A 19324-nucleotide genomic window follows, 5' to 3' on the forward strand; every position below is an offset into this window, starting at 1 on the left:
GGAATTACAAGCACATGGGATTTGTCAACTTAGGTCTCAGGGTGATGGGCGCAATGGCAGTGTCCTTTGACCTTGCAACTGTCATGGTCAGGCGCGGTGTGTCGCTTACCTTAGTCACTTGGCACCACAAAAAAAAATACAATAACTTAGCAATGCCATCGTCGTCTTCCGTAAAACTCGTAAAAGTAATACCTTTTTAGATTGGACTTCAAAAATTAGAACCTACTGTAACTTCTACTGGCAAAAACCTTTGGCTGCTATCAAATAATAACGGTTATTTAATTCAATAAAACAATTTATTAGGCGGATTAGGTCAGACGATACGAATTAGGACGATAAAGACTAATGACGAACGAACAAACCAAGAAAGAAACTAGCATGGCTTTTTTGGGCTAGACGGAGGTGGTCCAGCGCCATCTACACCAGCGATAATGTTTTCTTTGAGTTCCTTGAGTTCCTTCTGAAAAATCCACTTGATTCCAGTGGCAGAGGCTGGACTAGGTGGTCTCGTGATACATCTAAAATAATGTATTAACTGTGAAAGTATTTATAGAGTTCTTAGGTTTTTGCGATTGTTACACATAGGAAATGTACCTATTTTTAAAATCTAGATCGCGTATATATTTGTTCTTACAAACAAACCAACGTTTCTATTTGACTGACCATGTCAGCTGTGACCGTGGAACCTGCAAAAGGCCTATAACGTTAGTTTATTTGAAAAAAAAATATATATATACGCGGCTTGGGGTCTACAACAATTACTCTTAAATAAGTAATGCTCAATCGCATCACGCGTTTATTAATCGAGTACTACTTATTTCATAGTAATTGTTTCGGACGGATGTCATCGGACGTAATCAATGTAAGCTAAGTATTTTAGTCCGGTTGTCAGTCCCGTTGAAGTTAAGAATTTCTTGAACCTGGATTGCTTTTTAACAAAGATCATAGATTTCTCTGCTCTTCTCTAGGGATCGAACGAAACTTACTCGATTTCTGTCCCCAAAAGATTCCGGAGTCTAGGCCTGGCGAAGAACAAGGGTCCGCAATTCTTATGCTCCTCTTGACAATAGGCCACCTTCGCTTTAGAATACTTCGCTGCTTCTTTCAGGCATATATCGTATGGGAACGGATACATCTGTTCTATTCGACACATGGCAATCTTGTCTTCTAATTTCTTCTCTTTGCGAAGTTCGTCAATTGTGATGGCCACTTTTCCGGAACAAAATATTAGCTTTTTCACACCTTCAGGATTTTTAGACGCTGGTCCGGATTCAGGAATCGCTCTGAAACAGAAATTTTAATTATCCCTTTTCGATCATTTAGTTAACAGGGTAAGTCGAACCAGGACAATGAATTCCACATTGACGATCATATTATGCCGTGACGTTAAATGGTAATATTACAATATCACTAAACCGTCTGTTGATGCAGTACATATAGAGAATGATGAATACTTAACTAGAAAGTGACAAACCAAGTTTCGCCTTGCTGTTCTATTATGTTAGGTAGACTCGCCACAGAACCCCGCTGTGTAAATGCCTGCCTTAGAACGTTGAGCACTGCGAATAATTACTGTCAAATAAGTAAATACACGAGCAAATTAAAACACGCATGATGTGAATGAAGTTTCATACCTGGTATTGTATTTTAATCTGGCTAGTATTACTTATTTGACAGTAATTGTTTCGCACGGATTGCGGACGGAGAACGAGAATTCGAGAAAGTACGGCCCGAAAAGTCACAGGGCTCATTTTATCTCTATACAAGCGATATTCGTTTTTCTCGGATTCGGAACGAATACGTATCGCATGCAGTGAGCAAAGCGCTTGAATTTATCAGGAAATAAAACTTACTTTACGGTATAACAATTCATTCAGTCTTTGTTAATTGGCATTTTCTGAGATAGATAGTTATCACTCCGCAGTTCCACAATCACTACCCATCCCTATATGGTTAGTCACTACAATACCCACCTCTGGAAGCGAGTGCCGAGTAAGAAGTCTTTGAAGGGTGACCGGTAGTACGGATGCTTAAGGCCGACCTTCGGCGTGAACAGCACGAGTGGTTTACGGAACGGCATCGCAATCTGGCGTCTGATCAAGTGGAAGTAGTTCGCCGGGGTTGTCACGTTGCATACGAGCCAATTGCACGCGCGTAACTGCTTCACTGGATTTTGAACAGTTTTATTAGGTCCAATTTACAATAGAAAACACTTACGTACACAAAATGATGTAGTGATCAGGATAGAGAGGGGGTATGCTTCGATGCTTTGATCATGTAGAAAGAATGGATGTCGGTAGATTGACGGCATAAATTTACAGAGCGAATGTGGATGGAGGCACGGGAAGTGGTAGACCGCGTTATATCATATATCTGAATCAGAATGGGGATGTCCTTAATAAAGGTCAGGTTGAAATTTAAAAGTAGCAAGACTGATGGAAGTAAAGGAGGCGAATGTTTGTCAGGAGCGAAGCAGGTGGAGGTCCATGGTAGAGACCATGCATACAGACAGGCGTGATGATATGTATGTACATACCTACACATACTTAAAGCGCTAACACCTTGCGGAGAAGCCGTTAACCATTCATAAAATAAGTCAACCAAAGTTCAAAAAGGCACTATAGATTTGTCGTTAACTCGTTGATCTCCTTGCATTATAGGAATCAATGTGACCAAGTTGGCATTCAGACTTGCAATATATAATAGCCGACTGGCGGACAGACTATGGGTTTTTTAGCTGATTTTGTTTTGTCATTCGTTGTGAACAATTTGGCAGCATCTTTTCAACGAGAATGACGCAATATACATTAATATTTTAGTGCTGAGAAAACCTCAATTCTAATTCGCTGGGCATACACTTTTGCAGTCTACGAGAGCCTAGTGGAAACTAGTGGATCATTAAAAAATGTGAACTGCTATCCGTCTGACGTATGTAATTCGAGACCGCCGCAGCAATACTTGGCTTTTCGTAGGAGCACTTATAAAGTTCCCAATGGCATAAATTTGCACCCATGATTCGATACAGAATTAAGTGTTCTTTATTGCGATGTATCTAAATAATACATTTTCGTAAAAATTATAAGTTATGTCCATGTTTTGTCTTTATCTGAGCTTGCCATCGTTAAGAAGGGATTTGAAAATGGGCATAAGGTTCTCGATGATTATTCCCCAGAGTGCACCAGATGTACAGTGAATATTATCAATTGTACATATTTTGACGGCTTACGTGGACGAGTAGCTTACACACCGGTTTCCACGGTGTCGCCATTTCTGACGTCCCGGGTTCGATCCCCGGCCGAATCAGAGTAGAAAACTAACTTTTCTATATTGCCTTGTGTCTGGGTGTTTGTGGTACCATAGTTGTTTCCGATTTCCACAACACAAGTCCTTTAGCTTTTATTTATTTATTTAATTACGGGGAAGGGCTCCTTTCGTGCACCCCAACAGACGATAGACAAAGTCTGTCGTCCTTTACTTAAAACACTAATGGATACGTGGTACAGATGATTATCGGATACATAGCACCGGAGCTCACTTCAGCGAAACCGAGTGGCGGATTTGCCCTAAGGCCCAGTAGGCCCGGGCCTAGGGCGGCCAATCGTGACAAAAAAATCACTGATGATGACAAGAAATAACTCAAAGTACCTAAATATTCCAAAGGCTCACGCACATTACGGCGGACCGTACTACACCGCATCGTATAACAAATACAATAATCTTCTTAGATCACTTTCCTAAATTTTTATGTAGAAAATATTGTGGCGTAGGAAAGCCGAGACACGCGGCTATAAGGTGGACTGTATTTAGGGCGATGATATAGAAGTACTCTCGCGTTCCTCCCTTCGACGGCAGCGGTGCAGTGTGAGTCTTCAGCGGGGCAGATGGCACAGTCTTGTTCGTTTGTATTGTAATAATCAGTCGCAGAAATAGTGATAAAGATTTAAAGGAATAATTAAAACATTTTCATGCAAGTTTCATGGGCCTGCCAACGTCAACACCGACGACACCGCGCAGCCAGTTTCGTTTCAGTCAGTACGCGGGACATTCGATATCATTATAGATTGAATAGCACAGCCAGAATACCGAACAAATATAGATATGTTACATATCTATAATGTAATGTCACTACATCACTACATATTATTACCTACTACCGCGTCTGACTGTCTGTTTGATAGCGATAACTCAAAAACTACTGAATCGATTTTCATGCGGTTTCCACCAATAGGCAGAGTGACAGTGAAATTAATTATGTAGTCTACCAGTATATGATGAGTGCTGAGAAAGGAGCGGTTCGTTTTGACTACATGGCCTGGGGCCTAGGGCGGCCAAAACTGTAAATCCGCCACTGGCGAAACCTACCATCTAGGTTGCTAGTTTAGATTAAATATCTGCAGCGTTGATTCCCAAAGTGGTCCATATTGACCAATCTACAAAGCGTTCATGTCAGCGGCAAAAATAGGAGGTGCATGAGACGTTAGAAACCCATTTAGGTCGGAGTATATAATATGAAAGCCAACATGTAGGCCAGAACCCTTTCTTATAAAAGGTATATAAATTACCTATAAAGTAAACATATCACAACAAATAAGAAATTGAGGTAGATAAATTATAAGGTTTCTTGGTATGGAGTTAAAAGTGGTTAGCACTGTGGTTTGATGATGATGAATTTGTTAAAAAAATGGCATGGTGTGGTATACGAGACAAAAATATTTGGGAATCTCTGATCTACAAGATCAAGAGCACGTTAAAGTTGACACTTAAGATTTAAAATCAAGCCTAATGCGATTATAACGGCCTCAAGTCTAAAGGTTTGATGTATTCTTGACTGTACTTACATTCTAAATCTTTGTCATCGAGTGAGGGTAACGCGTCTTCATCGTCATCGCACTGCATCAAATAGCGCTCAGGGCGTGCCGATGAGTGTTCAGGACCCTGTATGGCGTCATCATACAGCGTTAGACAAAAGAATATAACATAACGTATATTACCAACATCCATCAAGTACATAACCAGAATTAGAGACGAAATGTCATTTAATTTGTTTAAAAACTGTTATGCCAAATCACTACGGTGACAACTGCGCTCCGATTGGCCATCCCAAATTCGAAACGATTGACGGGTGCCGTCAATTGCTTCACTTCACATCGACCAGTTTATCTTGAGCTTGATAATGGACAAAAATTTAAAAGTTACATATTTAATTACAGATGAAATGTGATTCCGTTTGTTTTGTAATTAGATGTTTTGCTGTTTTTCCCCCACCACCGAATGCAACAGCCCCCCATAGTAAGAGATATTATCTTTATTACAATAAATACAGAATATTTTTGGAATATACGGAGACTTACACACAGGTTAGTTGTTGGCGCTGTACTATTTCAGCTTTCTAACTTGTGATTTCACCGCAAACGAGAGTTGATATTTAAAAGTGATATAAGGCCCATTTGCCTGATGAGTTGCCAGGGATGGATGGGCCATTATTTCGTCTCTGATTCTGGTTATATACTCAATGATTACATCACTCCCTTTACACAGCGTTGGCTAAATTCGAAAATCTGTTAATGCCGTTTTTAGACGAAATCTCTTTACTCTTCAAGTGCAATATCGGGCAATGACTTAAGCATAAGTATAATATAATTTGTAGACCTATTTTAGTTACAAAATAAAGGTATATTCATAGATTATCATATAATTATTTCTAGTATTTTTTCTGTGCCTGTTCAAAAGTTCACATGACTGATGGTTACGAGATTTACGTTTCTGCGCTCTACTTACAGCAGCTACCCGTATAGAGCTTTTTATTAGAGGTTGTATAAAAAAAACTGAAGTACAGACCTACCGCTTAATTGAGCCGGTTCCTGAGGTAGCTGCGATGTGAGGGAGAAGTAACAGTTTATGTAATAGGCTTTTTTTTATAATATAATATCAAGTAACGGGACGAACAAGTTGTGCGCCTGATGGTACGCTATACTATGGACTGGCCATAACAGTTCCAGCGCCACTCAGAGCTTTAAATTGCACAGATCTGAGGGGCACTACCGCTGCGCCCGTCGTCACCCTGAGACATAAGTTGACAAGTCTCATGTGCCTGTAATTTCACCAACACCCTGACCCTTTAGCTGACATTACTGCTTGGCGGCAGAAATAGGTCCTTACCTATCAACTTCCTTCCTTATCAACTTGCTATTGAATATCGTCAGAAAAATCTTGTTGGAATTATCCCGTGTACAGCGCGACGTAACTGTTACGTAAACTGTCACTCCTCCCGCATTTTGTTTCACTTATTGAACTTTTACCTTTTGGCACAAACTAGAGCAAGAACTGGCTGTTTGTGTTTGTGACCTAGGTCACTCGAAGTTTATTAAAAAATTAGGTAGGTTCTTTTTACTCCCTAGGGATTAAATGATGCACTATTCCTACTACTTAGGGCTATATTGACGTACTTTTCTAAAAGTGCTCTAGCACGAGACGCGAAAATTATATTATTTTACAATTTTACAATTGACATTGTAGGATTTTAACTTAATTAAGAATAAGAACATTATATTAATTTTTTTTAAATACGCAAATACTCAATAATATAATGTGGAAAGGTGGAAAAAAATTAGAATAAATAAAGAAGATTTTAAAGAAAACAATTTTTTTAAATTGATATTCAATTCTTTTTTATGTGAAATTACTGCTGGTAAAGGTAACTGTAAAGGTATTGCACTGGGTGATGAAATACTTTCATAGATTTCTCATAGATGGCGCTACGGCTAAAAAGTCGTTGAAAAACCAAACAAGCACATAGAAAAATTCGTGAAGTTCGTTGGTTCGTTCCGTGTCTTAGTTGGTAGCGTCTGGCACGGTATGCTAGAAGACGTCGGTTTGAATACGTCCGGATCGAAGAATTTTTTCTGAGAGTTCGATCTTATCTTTGTATTAATAATTATAACAAACAAACAATGTTCAAGGACTCCGACTAATCAATATCGGGGGGACGAAAGAGGGACAAAAAATGGACCCATTGCAAAAAAAATTACAAGAAACTAACAGCTCCATCAATGCCATGTGGTAGTTGCATTATGACGCCCGATTGACAAATCCATTTGCTCTCGCCATTGCAGATGAATGTGTCGAACATTGCCTGTCCAGTGTCTGCGAAATCGCCGTATTGTGCTTCCCAGATCGCCAGGCAGTGTGGACTTGAGTAGGAATATCCGGTTTCGAAGCCCAGGATACCTTTAAACAAGAGTATGGTCTTTATATTCGTTTGAATAATGAGAAGTAACTTACAGTAAATTATTTTTTTTAATGTCTCTCGGCATTCATCGGATTTCCGAATGCAACCGAATACAAATGTCCATATTGTCGCCTTACATTCTCAAACTCGTATTTTAAAACACAACATTACTGAAATGCAAAAAATGGATTGTATATACAAATTTTGCAGGCTGATTTGACATCACATTTCCTTCTTATTTACGCACTGGCTTTAACCCATTCTTAAAGTAATGCATCCAAATTAACATCCTTGATAAGAAATTTAAAATAAATATAAAGTTTTGCCATCTCCTGAGTAATGACTCTTTATAAGGTACGCGTTTTAGAAAGTAAGGCATCGATATCTAATTTTTTTATGCTACCAAGTGACTGGACGAACAAGTCGTACGCGTGGTGGAAAGCGACATGCCTGTCCACAACAGTTGCAGTGCCACATTTTTAAATCGCAAAGATCTGACGGGTACTACCAGTGCACCTATCACCCTGAGACATAAGTTGACAAGTCCCATATGCCTGTAATTTTAAGCACCCTTACCCTTCAAAATCGGAATGCAGTAATGATCACAATACTGCTTGGCGGTACAAATAGGCAAGGTGGCAGTACTACCCTGGATGAACTCTTTCACAAGGCGCTCTACTGCTACTATACATATAATTACATTTATCATCTATAATAATTTTGATTCAGATTTTTTTCGTAACAAAATAAGTGTACATTCGACCTCCATCTCACCTAATGAAAAGTGTCGCTGAGGTCGACGATGTAGCATGGACGCCTAAATAATGCCTACTCACGGTCGCCTTGAAAAGCAAAGTCTAGGGAAACTTACCATATTCGGACAAGGAGCTATTATGTAGATGATACTCCGCTTGATCGGGGTAGATGGTGTCGAGAACGCGATACGTCGCGCCGTCTACGCCTTGATGATGGTATACGTGATGCCTGATAAAAAAAGTGATAAAGCTTTTAGAAAAAGTATTTCTGAGGATATTGTAACAAAATTTCAGACTTGAAAGACGATGTCGTCTTACGTAGTATTACGTCATGACCTGTCACTGGCGCCTGGGCAACGGTAATCAATGGACTGTTTTTTGTACAAAAATAGTCAAAATAATAGAAAACTTTCATAGTTTTCTCACAGATGGCGCAACGAGAAATAAGTCGTAAAAAATCGTAAAGTGTATATGTATGTAAACACTTTATTGTACAACACATACAAATTGCAAATTTTTAACAAAGAAATAGACATAGAAAAGGTCTGCTGGTTCGTTCCGTAGCTCCATTGGGAGAACGTCCGACACGGTATACTGTAGGCACTGGTTCGAATCCAGATAGATCCAAGGATTTTTCCTTAGTGTTCGATCTTTGTATTAATAATAATAATTAGAAAACAGTTAAATACAAGAGTCGGCTTTCTATACCTACTGGGTTGTACCTGTAGTATAAGCACGCCTCGGACACTCCATACAACGGTCGGAAGTTATTTACTTACTACTACTACATACAGCAAGGCGCCATCTGCACACGCGCATGTGTGCGTGAAATGGCAGGGTTATCCATCACTTCTACGTACTATACATCACGTGGTCAGAGCGGCAACATAGCGAAAATTCTAACGCCAATTTGTTATCTATAATTCTATTATACAATCCTAATAATTACACATATTCATAAAGTAATATTATATTTTCATTAATTCACTAACAAGAATAATATTGAACATTTATTTAAAAAATATATTAAAAGCACTTAAAATGCTACATTACGGACAGGTACTTTTAAATAAGGTAACCAACATACTTGAAATTACATGTTCAAGTTTATCGTTACCTAGTTAACAATTAGGTACATTCGCTACGTAATATTTATCGCCAATAGAAATTGAAAATTCGAGTATCCTTGTCTATTAGCTCACGAAGTTGTGGCGTCTCGTTATATTGATATAGTAAATCTGTATTATATATTACTCTGCACTAAATAAACGAAGAAAACAATATCTGAATGAGTATCAGACATTTTTTTATTTACTTCGTTTCTTCTTCAGAAAACGAAAGAACCTCCTCTCTTTATCCTGTTTAGATGATGATAAACAGCCGAACACAGCACAATTCACGACCATTATAAATAGTAAAGTACAATGATGTTATATATTAACGTACAAGTTCCGTAATGAATAAATGAAAACTATATTCAAATATCAAAGCCGTCTTAGCGCGAAAACGGCTCGCCGACAGCCTTGTTGTCGTTCAGTCAATGTGCGGGGCGTGGATAAGATACCGTCATGCTCGACATATCTTCGGGAATCCAGACTCCCCTCGCCTAGTTTCGTGATTAGAAGTTCATAATTGTTAATAACGATAAAAATAAAGTAAGCGAAAGTTATTTGAAAGTTTGTTTAATTTGATACCTGTGAGCCATGGTGCCTCGTTCCACGTCTTGGCCAGTGAATCTGATGTGGATGTGATCGCGCAGTAGTGAACCAATCCCAAGAGCTTCTCCCATAGCCCAATCTGCTATACCCTCTTTTACCTGTACACATTACTTCATTTTCCTGTCGCAGTGCAAAACTCGGAATAGTGTCGAGAATACATCAGGAAATTTACTATACCCATGCTTATGCGTAAGCATCGAGCATAAAACCAGAAATGGAGACGAAATAAGGACTATTCATCCCTGGCAACTCATCAGGTAAATGGTCCTTATGTCAAATGCTGCAACAACTGACCTGTATGTACATCTCCGTATATTCCAAAAATATTATGTATTTATTGTAATAAAGATAATATTTTTAACAATGCCGTGTTGTTCTATTCGGTGGTGTGGGAAAAACAGCAAAACATCTAATTACAAAACAAACGGAATCACATTTCATCAGTAATTAAATATGTAGTTTTGCAATTTTCGTCCATTATAGCAAAAGCTGGTCGATTTGCAGTGAAACAATTTGACGACACACGTTGACGACATTCGAATTCGGGCTGGCCAATCGGCAGTTGTCACAGTAGGCGCGGTGGCGGAACGGTATCGGCGCGGTGGCGGCTTCGTATACACGAGCGCTTACGATATGGCAGAATAGTTTTCAAACAAATTAAATGACATTTCGTCTCTATTTCTGGTTATAAATACTCGATGTGCTGGGACCTTACAGCTTGCATTAGGAAGTTTACTAATTATTAATAAAATAATTATTAATTATTAACTTATTAATGAAATATTAAATACATATCGACGATGGAAAGGCAAAACGTCTAACATGCATTAGGAAAAAAATCACAGAAGAGCGATTTAAAGTATTTTTTTTAGAATTTTTTTTTGTCAATATGGAAAGTTTCAGCTTTCCATAAAACAAATAAGTGATATTCCTCTGTTAAGAAAGTGCTACGAATGCCATGTTCAAGCGTAATTTTAAACGTATTGGAAAATCAAAAGAGGTATGATGAGTGATTTTTTTTTATTTATTTGTTGAGCATTGGCTATAGAGCCATCAGCTTAAACAAGCAACAAACAATTAAGAAACTCAAAACGTAATAATAATTAAACTAAAAATTAATTTGTGAAAAAACTGTAACTACAAAATCCCGCCATTTTTTCCAACTGTCATTATTATTATTTATTTGTTGAGCATTGGCTACAGAGCCATCAGCTAAAATAATTAAGAAACACAAAATGTAATAAATAATACTTAAACTAAAAATTATTTGTGAAAAACTGAAACTACAAAAACCCGCCATTTTTTCTTCTCATTGGGGTATTTTTACATAAAATGTTTTTTGTTTTTGTTTTGTATAGTTTCTTAAATGCCGCAAATGTTATTGAATTGTAGTATATATTTTTAGGTGTGGTAACACGTCGTTATTGTTTATTGTGATGTTTCAAAATCTATATATATGTATTTTGTATTGTGTTATGTTGATGTATTTATATATTCATGTTTTCAAAATGTATGTTTTTTTTAGTGGCGTTCGTCATTTCATGGTGGCCACAGAATATCAGCTTTAATGTAGTTTTTTATTTTTTGTAACGAGACCAAATAAATACATTTTCCTTCTTTCTTTCAAATAAATTTAGCGATATGATTAATTTTCATAAAAAAATACTTTAAATCGCTCTCCTGTATTATTTTCCAAATGCATATTAGACATTTCACTTTTCTGGCGTCGAATTATAAAGGGTAAAAGACAAAATATGTGTAATGTTACCATTTTCTCCCTATTACTCAAATTCTTGAGAAGTCCTTTGTGAAGATCAAAAGCCCACGGTTCCGGTGGCTTCGTAAAATGATTCGCAATTGTATACAACGATCCTTCGGAGATACCAGTTTCTTTGATCTGCGAATAACTTAATTATTATGGCGTTCCATTGTACTCTTTCATTGTTTCATTAGGCTCAACTCACACTGGCGCAGAGTAGAAGCGTTGCGACGCGTCATGTAGAAGCGTTGCGACTCGTCATGTTTTCATTCATTTATTTATTTATTTATTTATTTAAATTCACCAACGCTTAATACATTCGGTTACAACAATGTTTTACACACATTCGATAGGGTGTTACAGTTAAAATGCTTAACCAATTACAGGTGAACATGCCATGATGAGAGTATGAAAGTTAAGACAATTATTATTAATTTACTGTTGTTTTTTTTTTTCATCTCTATGTTCCCATTATTAAGGTACAAATTTGTGTTATGCAAAGAAGGAGTCGCGCGTCGAGCGCAATGAGGCGTCAGACGCCGACCACACTGTGCATCGTTGCCTTGTTGGATGATGTCGTAATCAGTATTACACACGAAGCTCTAGTCGTCAAGACAAAGTCGTCATTCATTCAAAGACGATGAAGTCGTCGTTTGTTGAACAGGATATTAAAATTAAATCACAGCATATGTTCATTATACGGTAAGTGAATTTTAAAAATATTTATTTCTAAAAGGAAGACGATTATTTCAAGGTAATACCTTTTTGGGATATTTTTTCATTTAATTGTTATGGTAATCTATTAGTATTAGAGTAATTTTTTGAGATACTACTATGTTCCTCAAAGTTTTATCGAATTGAATATTGTTTCTTCTTTTATTTAAAAGTATTAAGCGTGAATAGTTTAGTTAAAACTCTGAATCACAAATATTTTATGTTCAAAAGGGTAATAGGAGCCTTCAGCTTCTATGCTGTAAGTGTGTTCACCTTCTTGGGATCAGTTGCCTCGAAGAAACCCGTCCACGGAGTGTCGATCCAGTCCATGATACTGAGCTTGGTCACTTTTTTCGCAAGCTCGAAATGCGCATTCAATGTGTCCATGTATTCTTTCTCCCAACCTTTTAAATCAGCATCTGTTACTGCGCCTTCTGCTTTTAATTGCTTAGCGTAAATCTTGTCCACTGAAAACGACAGGACAAGTGAACAAATTTTCTTTTGCACATCACACGGTCTAAAATTAAGCGATCGGCTGTTACGGGGGGTCTTCTAAATAAAAGAAGGAATACCCTTGTAAACAAATTTATTTGGGCGCGGTTCGTTTTTTTAAACCCAACGGTTATTCACTGAACTTTTGCCCTCCTACGACCAGCAGCTGGTACACCTCTGTTCCGCCGAAGTAACGTCCGGGGTTGAAGTAACTGGTACAGGACCGGATCCGTCCGCCTAATATGAAGTCCGGGGGTGCGGGTTGACGGCGTCCGCCAAATATACGTCCGGGGCACGGTGTCGCTCTCTGGGCACAGGCCAGCCGAGTTAAGTTTAACCTGGGCCAATTACACACAAAAGATTCGAGGCGCACTGCCTCTGCGGCCGTCACTCTGAGACATAAGTTGACAAGTCTCATGTATGTGCCTGTAATTTCACCAGCACCCTTACCCTTCAAAACTGGAACACAGTAATGCTGACATTACTGCTTGGCGGCAGAAATAAATAAGCTGGCAGCCCTGGACGAGCTCCTTTCACAAGGAGCTCTACTGCTACTAAGACTAGCTTATAAGATTGATTAGTAATCGTTTTTTTATAAGTACTAACACAAACGAGGCTTTGCTATTCAATAAATTAATGATTTAAATTAGTAATTTTAGTAGTACCTGTATCCATACTCTTAATCTTCTTATACATGAATGGCTGGGTGAACATGGGTTCATCTTCTTCGCTATGCCCGTGGCGCCGGTAGCACACAAGATCTACAACCACATCTTTCTTGAACTGACATCGGTACTCGACGGCAACTCTCGCCGCGTGGCTTACCGCCTCTGCATTGTCTCCGTTCACGTGGATCACAGGTGCATCAATGGCTTTTGCTATATCTGTTTAACGGAATCCGGAGGCTTGAAATTAGGCACATGCTACCATAAGGGTCGAAACACAAAACTGCGATGCGACGTCGCAAGAATTTGCGAATTGCTCCGCATCGCGAATTCCTGCGATGTTAACCTTCTTTGTGTTTTTTTTATACTTTCTTATCAATAACAGCAGTGGACCCTCTTTATAGGATCCATGTCGTTACTTAGTTTAAAAAATACGTTAAGTACGGTTGATGATCGTCGAACGGTTACCCGAATCGTGACAGTGAGATGCCTTGTCGCACAAAATCGCATCACAGTAATTCGCATCGCAGTTTCCTGTGTTTCGACCCTAATACAGATTTTTTCCAGTATGGGAAGCAAGTGGTAATTAATTTAGAATTAATCTACATCTTTGCGCATTATGTGCGGTATTAGTCTTAAAGACAGAATGCCGAATAATGTAGTAAGAGAGCGTTGAGGTGTGTATGATGATAGTAGTGAAAGGGTTGTAACCCTAACAAGCCGTGACTAGGTTCACGGCAGTAAAACAGAAAATTTCAGGTCCACAAATTTATTAAAAGTCGGGTTAAGAAGAAATGGTAACAAAGAAGAAAGAGTAAGGCTGTAATAATAAAAAGGTATATATAAAAAACCCTCCCTAACTTGATGGATATAAAGAGTTATTTAAGTAGACACTTACCCCTAAAAAGGGCCGAGTTTTTCTGAATTACAGATACGTATTCATAGGTACATGATAAGGCTATAGACTGTTATACACTTATTAAGATTGATATATGAGTTAGATTATATTATAACGATTGTAACTTGGTAAAAGAATCAAAATTAGACGATGTGACGATGGAACGAACAAAATCAGAATGTGAGGCAAAAGAATGGAACAATTATATATTAAGCAACCGGAGAATGGCGATAAAAAGGTGGGATGACGATGTAAGGAGGGCACACCGTCACAGTAGTGACCAGGAGGGTCTACGCCTTTTCTCCATCCGACATCCGTCCGAACAATTACTGCCAAATAACACTCGATCAAATCAAAAGATGAAATGTCAAGTATGAAGCTTCATTCCCATCGTGCGTCTTTTTTATGAGGTCCAGTATTACTTATATGACAGTCATTGTTCCGACAGACCCCCTGGATGGACAGAGGGATGCTTCGATGGTTTGGAGATTGACGGCTGAGGCGGCTCGTCCAAAGGAGCGCTGGTGCAGTGAACTCCCACTCCTATCCAACCCACTAAAATAAATTTATTAATTATGCTTTCATATTATATTTGTAGCCGCAGTATTTTTTTATATTAATGAACACACAATTAGATTTTTATCTTTCTCTCTAATATAGAATAGCATACTTACCCGCGAGTGGAGCGTTTCGCGATGCGCTCCTATGAACCGACATTGTTTAGAACTGAATTCTATGAGTGCGAAAAGAGAAATTTTTTAACGGCGCGACACGTGAAACAGAAGATTAGCATGAGGAAATTTAGCAAGATTTCTGCGGAAATAAGCTGACTGTGTTTTTTTCGCGCGCATTTTGTTGTGTTGTAAAAATTCTTATTATTCAATCGTTGTTAAGAAGCGTAGTGTTTAGTGGCATTGTTTAAAATGGAACATTATAATGTGAGTTTAATTTGGTATTTAAAATATGTATAGGTTAGTGAGTTAACTCCCACTGAAATCTCCCACGAGCCGCCTCTGATTGACGGCACAAATTTATAGAGCTAATCTGGATGGAGGCGTTGGGAGAGGTAAACCTCGGGATGTCCTTAAAGAGGTCGAATTAAAAGTACCAAGAATAAACATGCATGTATGAAGAGACTGTTGAAATTGAAGGAGGCGAGGGAGGTTTGTCAGGAGCTTAGCAGAGGAGAAGCCCTTTAATTTACCTGTACAGTACGGCGTGCTTCTCGAGTACCTGGGGTCGGTAGTGTAACCTATCTGGTTATTGCACACGATGTGTATGGAGCCGTAAGTGTTGAACGCCTGCAAGTTCGACATCTCCACTGTCTCATACACTACCCCTTGACCGGTGAAAGCTGCATCCCCGTGCATTATTATTGCCATTACCTGATTGCAACACAAATTTTCGATTATCAAAGGTTTTTATGGCTCTGAAATTATGGACGTTCTACTCTGCATGAAGACATGGGCTACCTAGAATTCGTACCTTTGGTGTAATAAGGTCACATCTGCAAAATTACAACTTTTTAGGAAAGAGGTTTAGATTCTGTGAACGACATTGGTCGAACTTTTTTATACTCAAATAAAATTTTATATATACATAATCTGCTACATGCAATACTACCTACTACGTTTATGACTTATGACATTTTGATATATTTTTTATTATACCATACATACATACCAAATCTTGTATCTGCCATAGAGCAGAAAACAAACAACCAAAAAGATTTAAGTTCTTTGACATCATATCCGTGTAGTAAAAATATTGAAAACCTATTTGGTCGCTTTAGGGCCTCCAAATTATACATTTATAGAAGCTTCAATGATTTTTAATTCACTAATTATGACCGCAAAAGCGGCGCGCGTGTCACGACAGTGGCGCTGCAACTATGCTTCTAATATTGTATGAAAATTAGTAGCGGCGCGGGTGCAACGACACAGTGGCGCCACTGCAACGCTTCTATAAGCGTCTAATTTGAAAGCACCCTAAGTCTCTGCCATATATAGCGAAATATCTTGGCGTTTAGAGCCGATGGCACATTATCAGGTTCAAATATACTTAATAGTTTCCTCTTCATACCCTATCCCCTTTTTTGTCTCCTTTCCAGAATTGTTCAGCACGAGTCTTCCCAATCACGACGGGAGATACCACTTCCAAATGCGAGGGATTGCAGCTCATGGACACCTTGATATATTTGTTGGTGCGCCTGATAAACCGGTGGATGTACGTTCCTAAGTGGTACTTGATATCACCGGAACCCTGGGCAAGATGCAAATATTTTTGACCATAATTTTTACCGCACACACTCGTAGTCCTGTACCAGGGAAACCCTGTGTCGCGAGTGCCATGGACACACATACAGACAACCACAAATTACACCCAAACTCACGAGAGAGATGTTGACTATTCTCCCGGCCCGGGAATCGAACCCGGGGCCTCTGTGTGGCAGACCAACATGGTAACCGTTCGGCTACGGAGGCAGTCAATAAAAAGTTATTTGGAATATTTTAAAAGGCTTTGTTATAATTATGAATATACAGAAAAAATCCTTCTATTTGACAGGAGTCGAACCTATGCGTCTGTATGCTAAAGCTAAATCAGGGCCACAAGTATCAACTGAGTTACAGATCGATTCATTGACTTTACGAATTTCTCTCTGTTTGTTACAGAGGTTTTGTATTGGTTTTTTTGGCTTTTATTAAGTAGCAGTAGAGCTCTTTGTGAACGAGTTCGTCCAAGAAAGTATTGCCACCTTACTTGTGTATTTCTATGCCGCCAAGCAGCAATGTGAGTATAATGCGTTCCTGTTTGGAAGGGTAAGGTTTATTGGGAAGATTTTGTGCTCTACAATTAGCTGTCGAGCTATATCATACTCTCTTTTTTTGTAGATTTTTCTTATGATAAATAAGTGGAGTTTGAGAAATGCCCTTTTATATTTCAGCTTTTTTTAGAGTTATGTACAAGTGTGTTGAGTGTGTGCGTTATTAGCTTTTTTAGAGCTCCTTGTGAAAGTGCTTGTGGTCCAGGAAAATACCCATTTCTGCCGCCAAGCAGTGATGTGAGCTGAGTTCACGTTTGAAGGGAACCTAAGGGTGCTGGTGAAATTACAGGCACATGGGACTTGTCAACACATGTCTCAGGGCGACTGGCGCAGTGGCAGTGCCCCTCAGATCTTTGAGATTTAAAGCTCTGAGTGGCACTGCAACTGTTATGGACAGGCGCGTAGTTTACCACCAGTCACACGAACATAGAAAATATATATATAAACAACATAGAAATGACTCCATTGGTTTATTACAATTATTAATACAAAGATTGAGTACAACCTGCGTGTATATGCAAAACTATATGTTTTTGATAGTTAATACAGAGCAATGGGTCTCTAGCTTTTGTCGTATCAATCTCATGACAATAATTAGTATATGTTATTGGTACAACGGGCCACTCAAAATAACTGCCTCCGTGGCCGAACGGTTACCATGCCGGACTGCCACGCAAAGGTCCCAGGTTCGATTCCCGGGCCGGGAGAAATATATGTATGGCCTACATTTATTTCTCTCGTGAGTTTGGGTATAATTTGTGGTTGTCTATGTGTGTGTCCATGGCACCCGCGACACAGGGTTTCCCTAGTGCGGGGCTATGTTGATTGTGAGCGTTATTGTGAGCGTTATTATTAATAAAAAATGTACGTACAAAAACTGTCAAAATTTCAAAATAAAAACAAAAGAAAAAAGTAAAAAAAATAACCGGTTCTTTGGGTTCCATCGGCTTGAATTGCGCAAAAATATCCACCAACTGTTTACGGCACACATTCACCAGCATATTCAAGCGCCCTGATTGTCAGAAATGAATGTAAAAAACAAATTGTATTATTTTAAACGTATTAACAAATACGGGTCCTGGATTCCGATGAGAGCTGTTATCATAACTCTTTTGGGTTGTACAATATAAAAATTCTACAGGTGATTACGAACTACCTGAATTATTCGCAAATTATTTAGCAAAGCATCGAACGATAATAACATCACCACGCATTGGAACATAGTCTTTTGAGGTTAATTTAAGTGACAAATAAGTAACACAAAGTTTCTCAAGTTGGAACCACGCATTGGGTCTTAAACTATCTAAGATTATATTATAATGATGTTAGCTTACCTCGATGTTGCATGGCCATAACGATGGATTGAATACCGAGTCGCGTACAAGAGTCCACAACCTCCTCTAACATTGCGATCATGCTCTCTCCGCCTTCTAAACCGAATCGCTTTTCTGCTGGCCACTTTGTCGCAAAATACTTCTCCAAGCTGACCAAGAAAGTCAAATATCATTTCAGCCCTCCCTAAGGGTCGCCCCAAATGGTCCCCTAAGGGTCGCATCAAATTGACGCACAATAAATTAATACAGAACATATTATTTTGTTAGGTTACCTCAATTGCATAGGCGAATTTTGGCGAATGTGCTACACGCGTGCATTAAGTGCGCCTCTGTAATCGCATCACACGCGCGCGAACAGATCGCACTAAGAAATGCACGTGTGCAGCTGGCGAGCCATTCGTAAACAGGCGTATTTGCCTCGCATTCGTCACATCTGCACGCACACTTTGGATTTTTTTCGAAATAATTTTGTTTATTACAATTTTGCAATAAGTGCCTGGTGTCGCTTGCTGTATATTCCTTTACATTTATTCTTTGAATAACTTTTATTACATTACTGTAACTACTTATATACTCGTAGAATAAAGTTTATGTTGAATACATTGGACTTACAATTGTATGGACGTCGGGTCCGCGCTAAAAAGTGTCCGAACTTATAGGGCGTTAAAATCGTATACAGAGCGTCATTCACGCTTAAGTCTTCGTTTGTTCGACTGACAGCGAAGCAAGCAAAATTAGACAGTACTGCGATGACATTACAATTTAAATTCAACGTTTTAGCTTTTTCATATTCCTTTACATGTCACTACGTTTAAATAGGTTGACTTGGGACATTCTTTTCGTGGTTTTTGTATTAGACCCGTCGTCCATTTATTTGTAAGTCAATGGTTGAATAGCTCGTTTTCATATGGCGCAATGACGCGTCTCTACATCAATG

The 19324-nt window shown here is 38.7% G+C and overlaps 1 protein-coding gene across 1 annotated transcript in view; it reads right to left on the bottom strand.

Moving 5' to 3' along the window:
* Window positions 1-308: 308 nt before the first annotated feature.
* Window positions 309-19324, bottom strand: part of LOC113237276 (2-oxoglutarate dehydrogenase, mitochondrial-like) — a 26476-nt gene continuing 7460 nt past the window's right edge. The window contains exons 6-19 of the mRNA XM_026473666.1: window positions 18388-18536; window positions 17980-18065; window positions 16312-16491; window positions 15434-15614; window positions 13332-13550; window positions 12448-12641; window positions 11470-11598; window positions 9678-9799; window positions 8100-8212; window positions 7040-7227; window positions 4839-4935; window positions 1974-2166; window positions 987-1283; window positions 309-518 (exon numbers count right to left, since the gene is read on the bottom strand). Of these exons, the coding sequence (XP_026329451.1) occupies window positions 374-518; window positions 987-1283; window positions 1974-2166; window positions 4839-4935; window positions 7040-7227; window positions 8100-8212; window positions 9678-9799; window positions 11470-11598; window positions 12448-12641; window positions 13332-13550; window positions 15434-15614; window positions 16312-16491; window positions 17980-18065; window positions 18388-18536 (2293 nt within the window). The 3' untranslated portion in view covers window positions 309-373. The remainder of the gene's footprint in view (window positions 519-986; window positions 1284-1973; window positions 2167-4838; window positions 4936-7039; window positions 7228-8099; window positions 8213-9677; window positions 9800-11469; window positions 11599-12447; window positions 12642-13331; window positions 13551-15433; window positions 15615-16311; window positions 16492-17979; window positions 18066-18387; window positions 18537-19324) is intronic.

The sequence above is a fragment of the Hyposmocoma kahamanoa genome, unplaced genomic scaffold (assembly GCF_003589595.1).
Source record: "Hyposmocoma kahamanoa isolate Upper Pololo Valley unplaced genomic scaffold, ASM358959v1 93, whole genome shotgun sequence".
NCBI lineage: Eukaryota > Metazoa > Arthropoda > Insecta > Lepidoptera > Cosmopterigidae > Hyposmocoma > Hyposmocoma kahamanoa.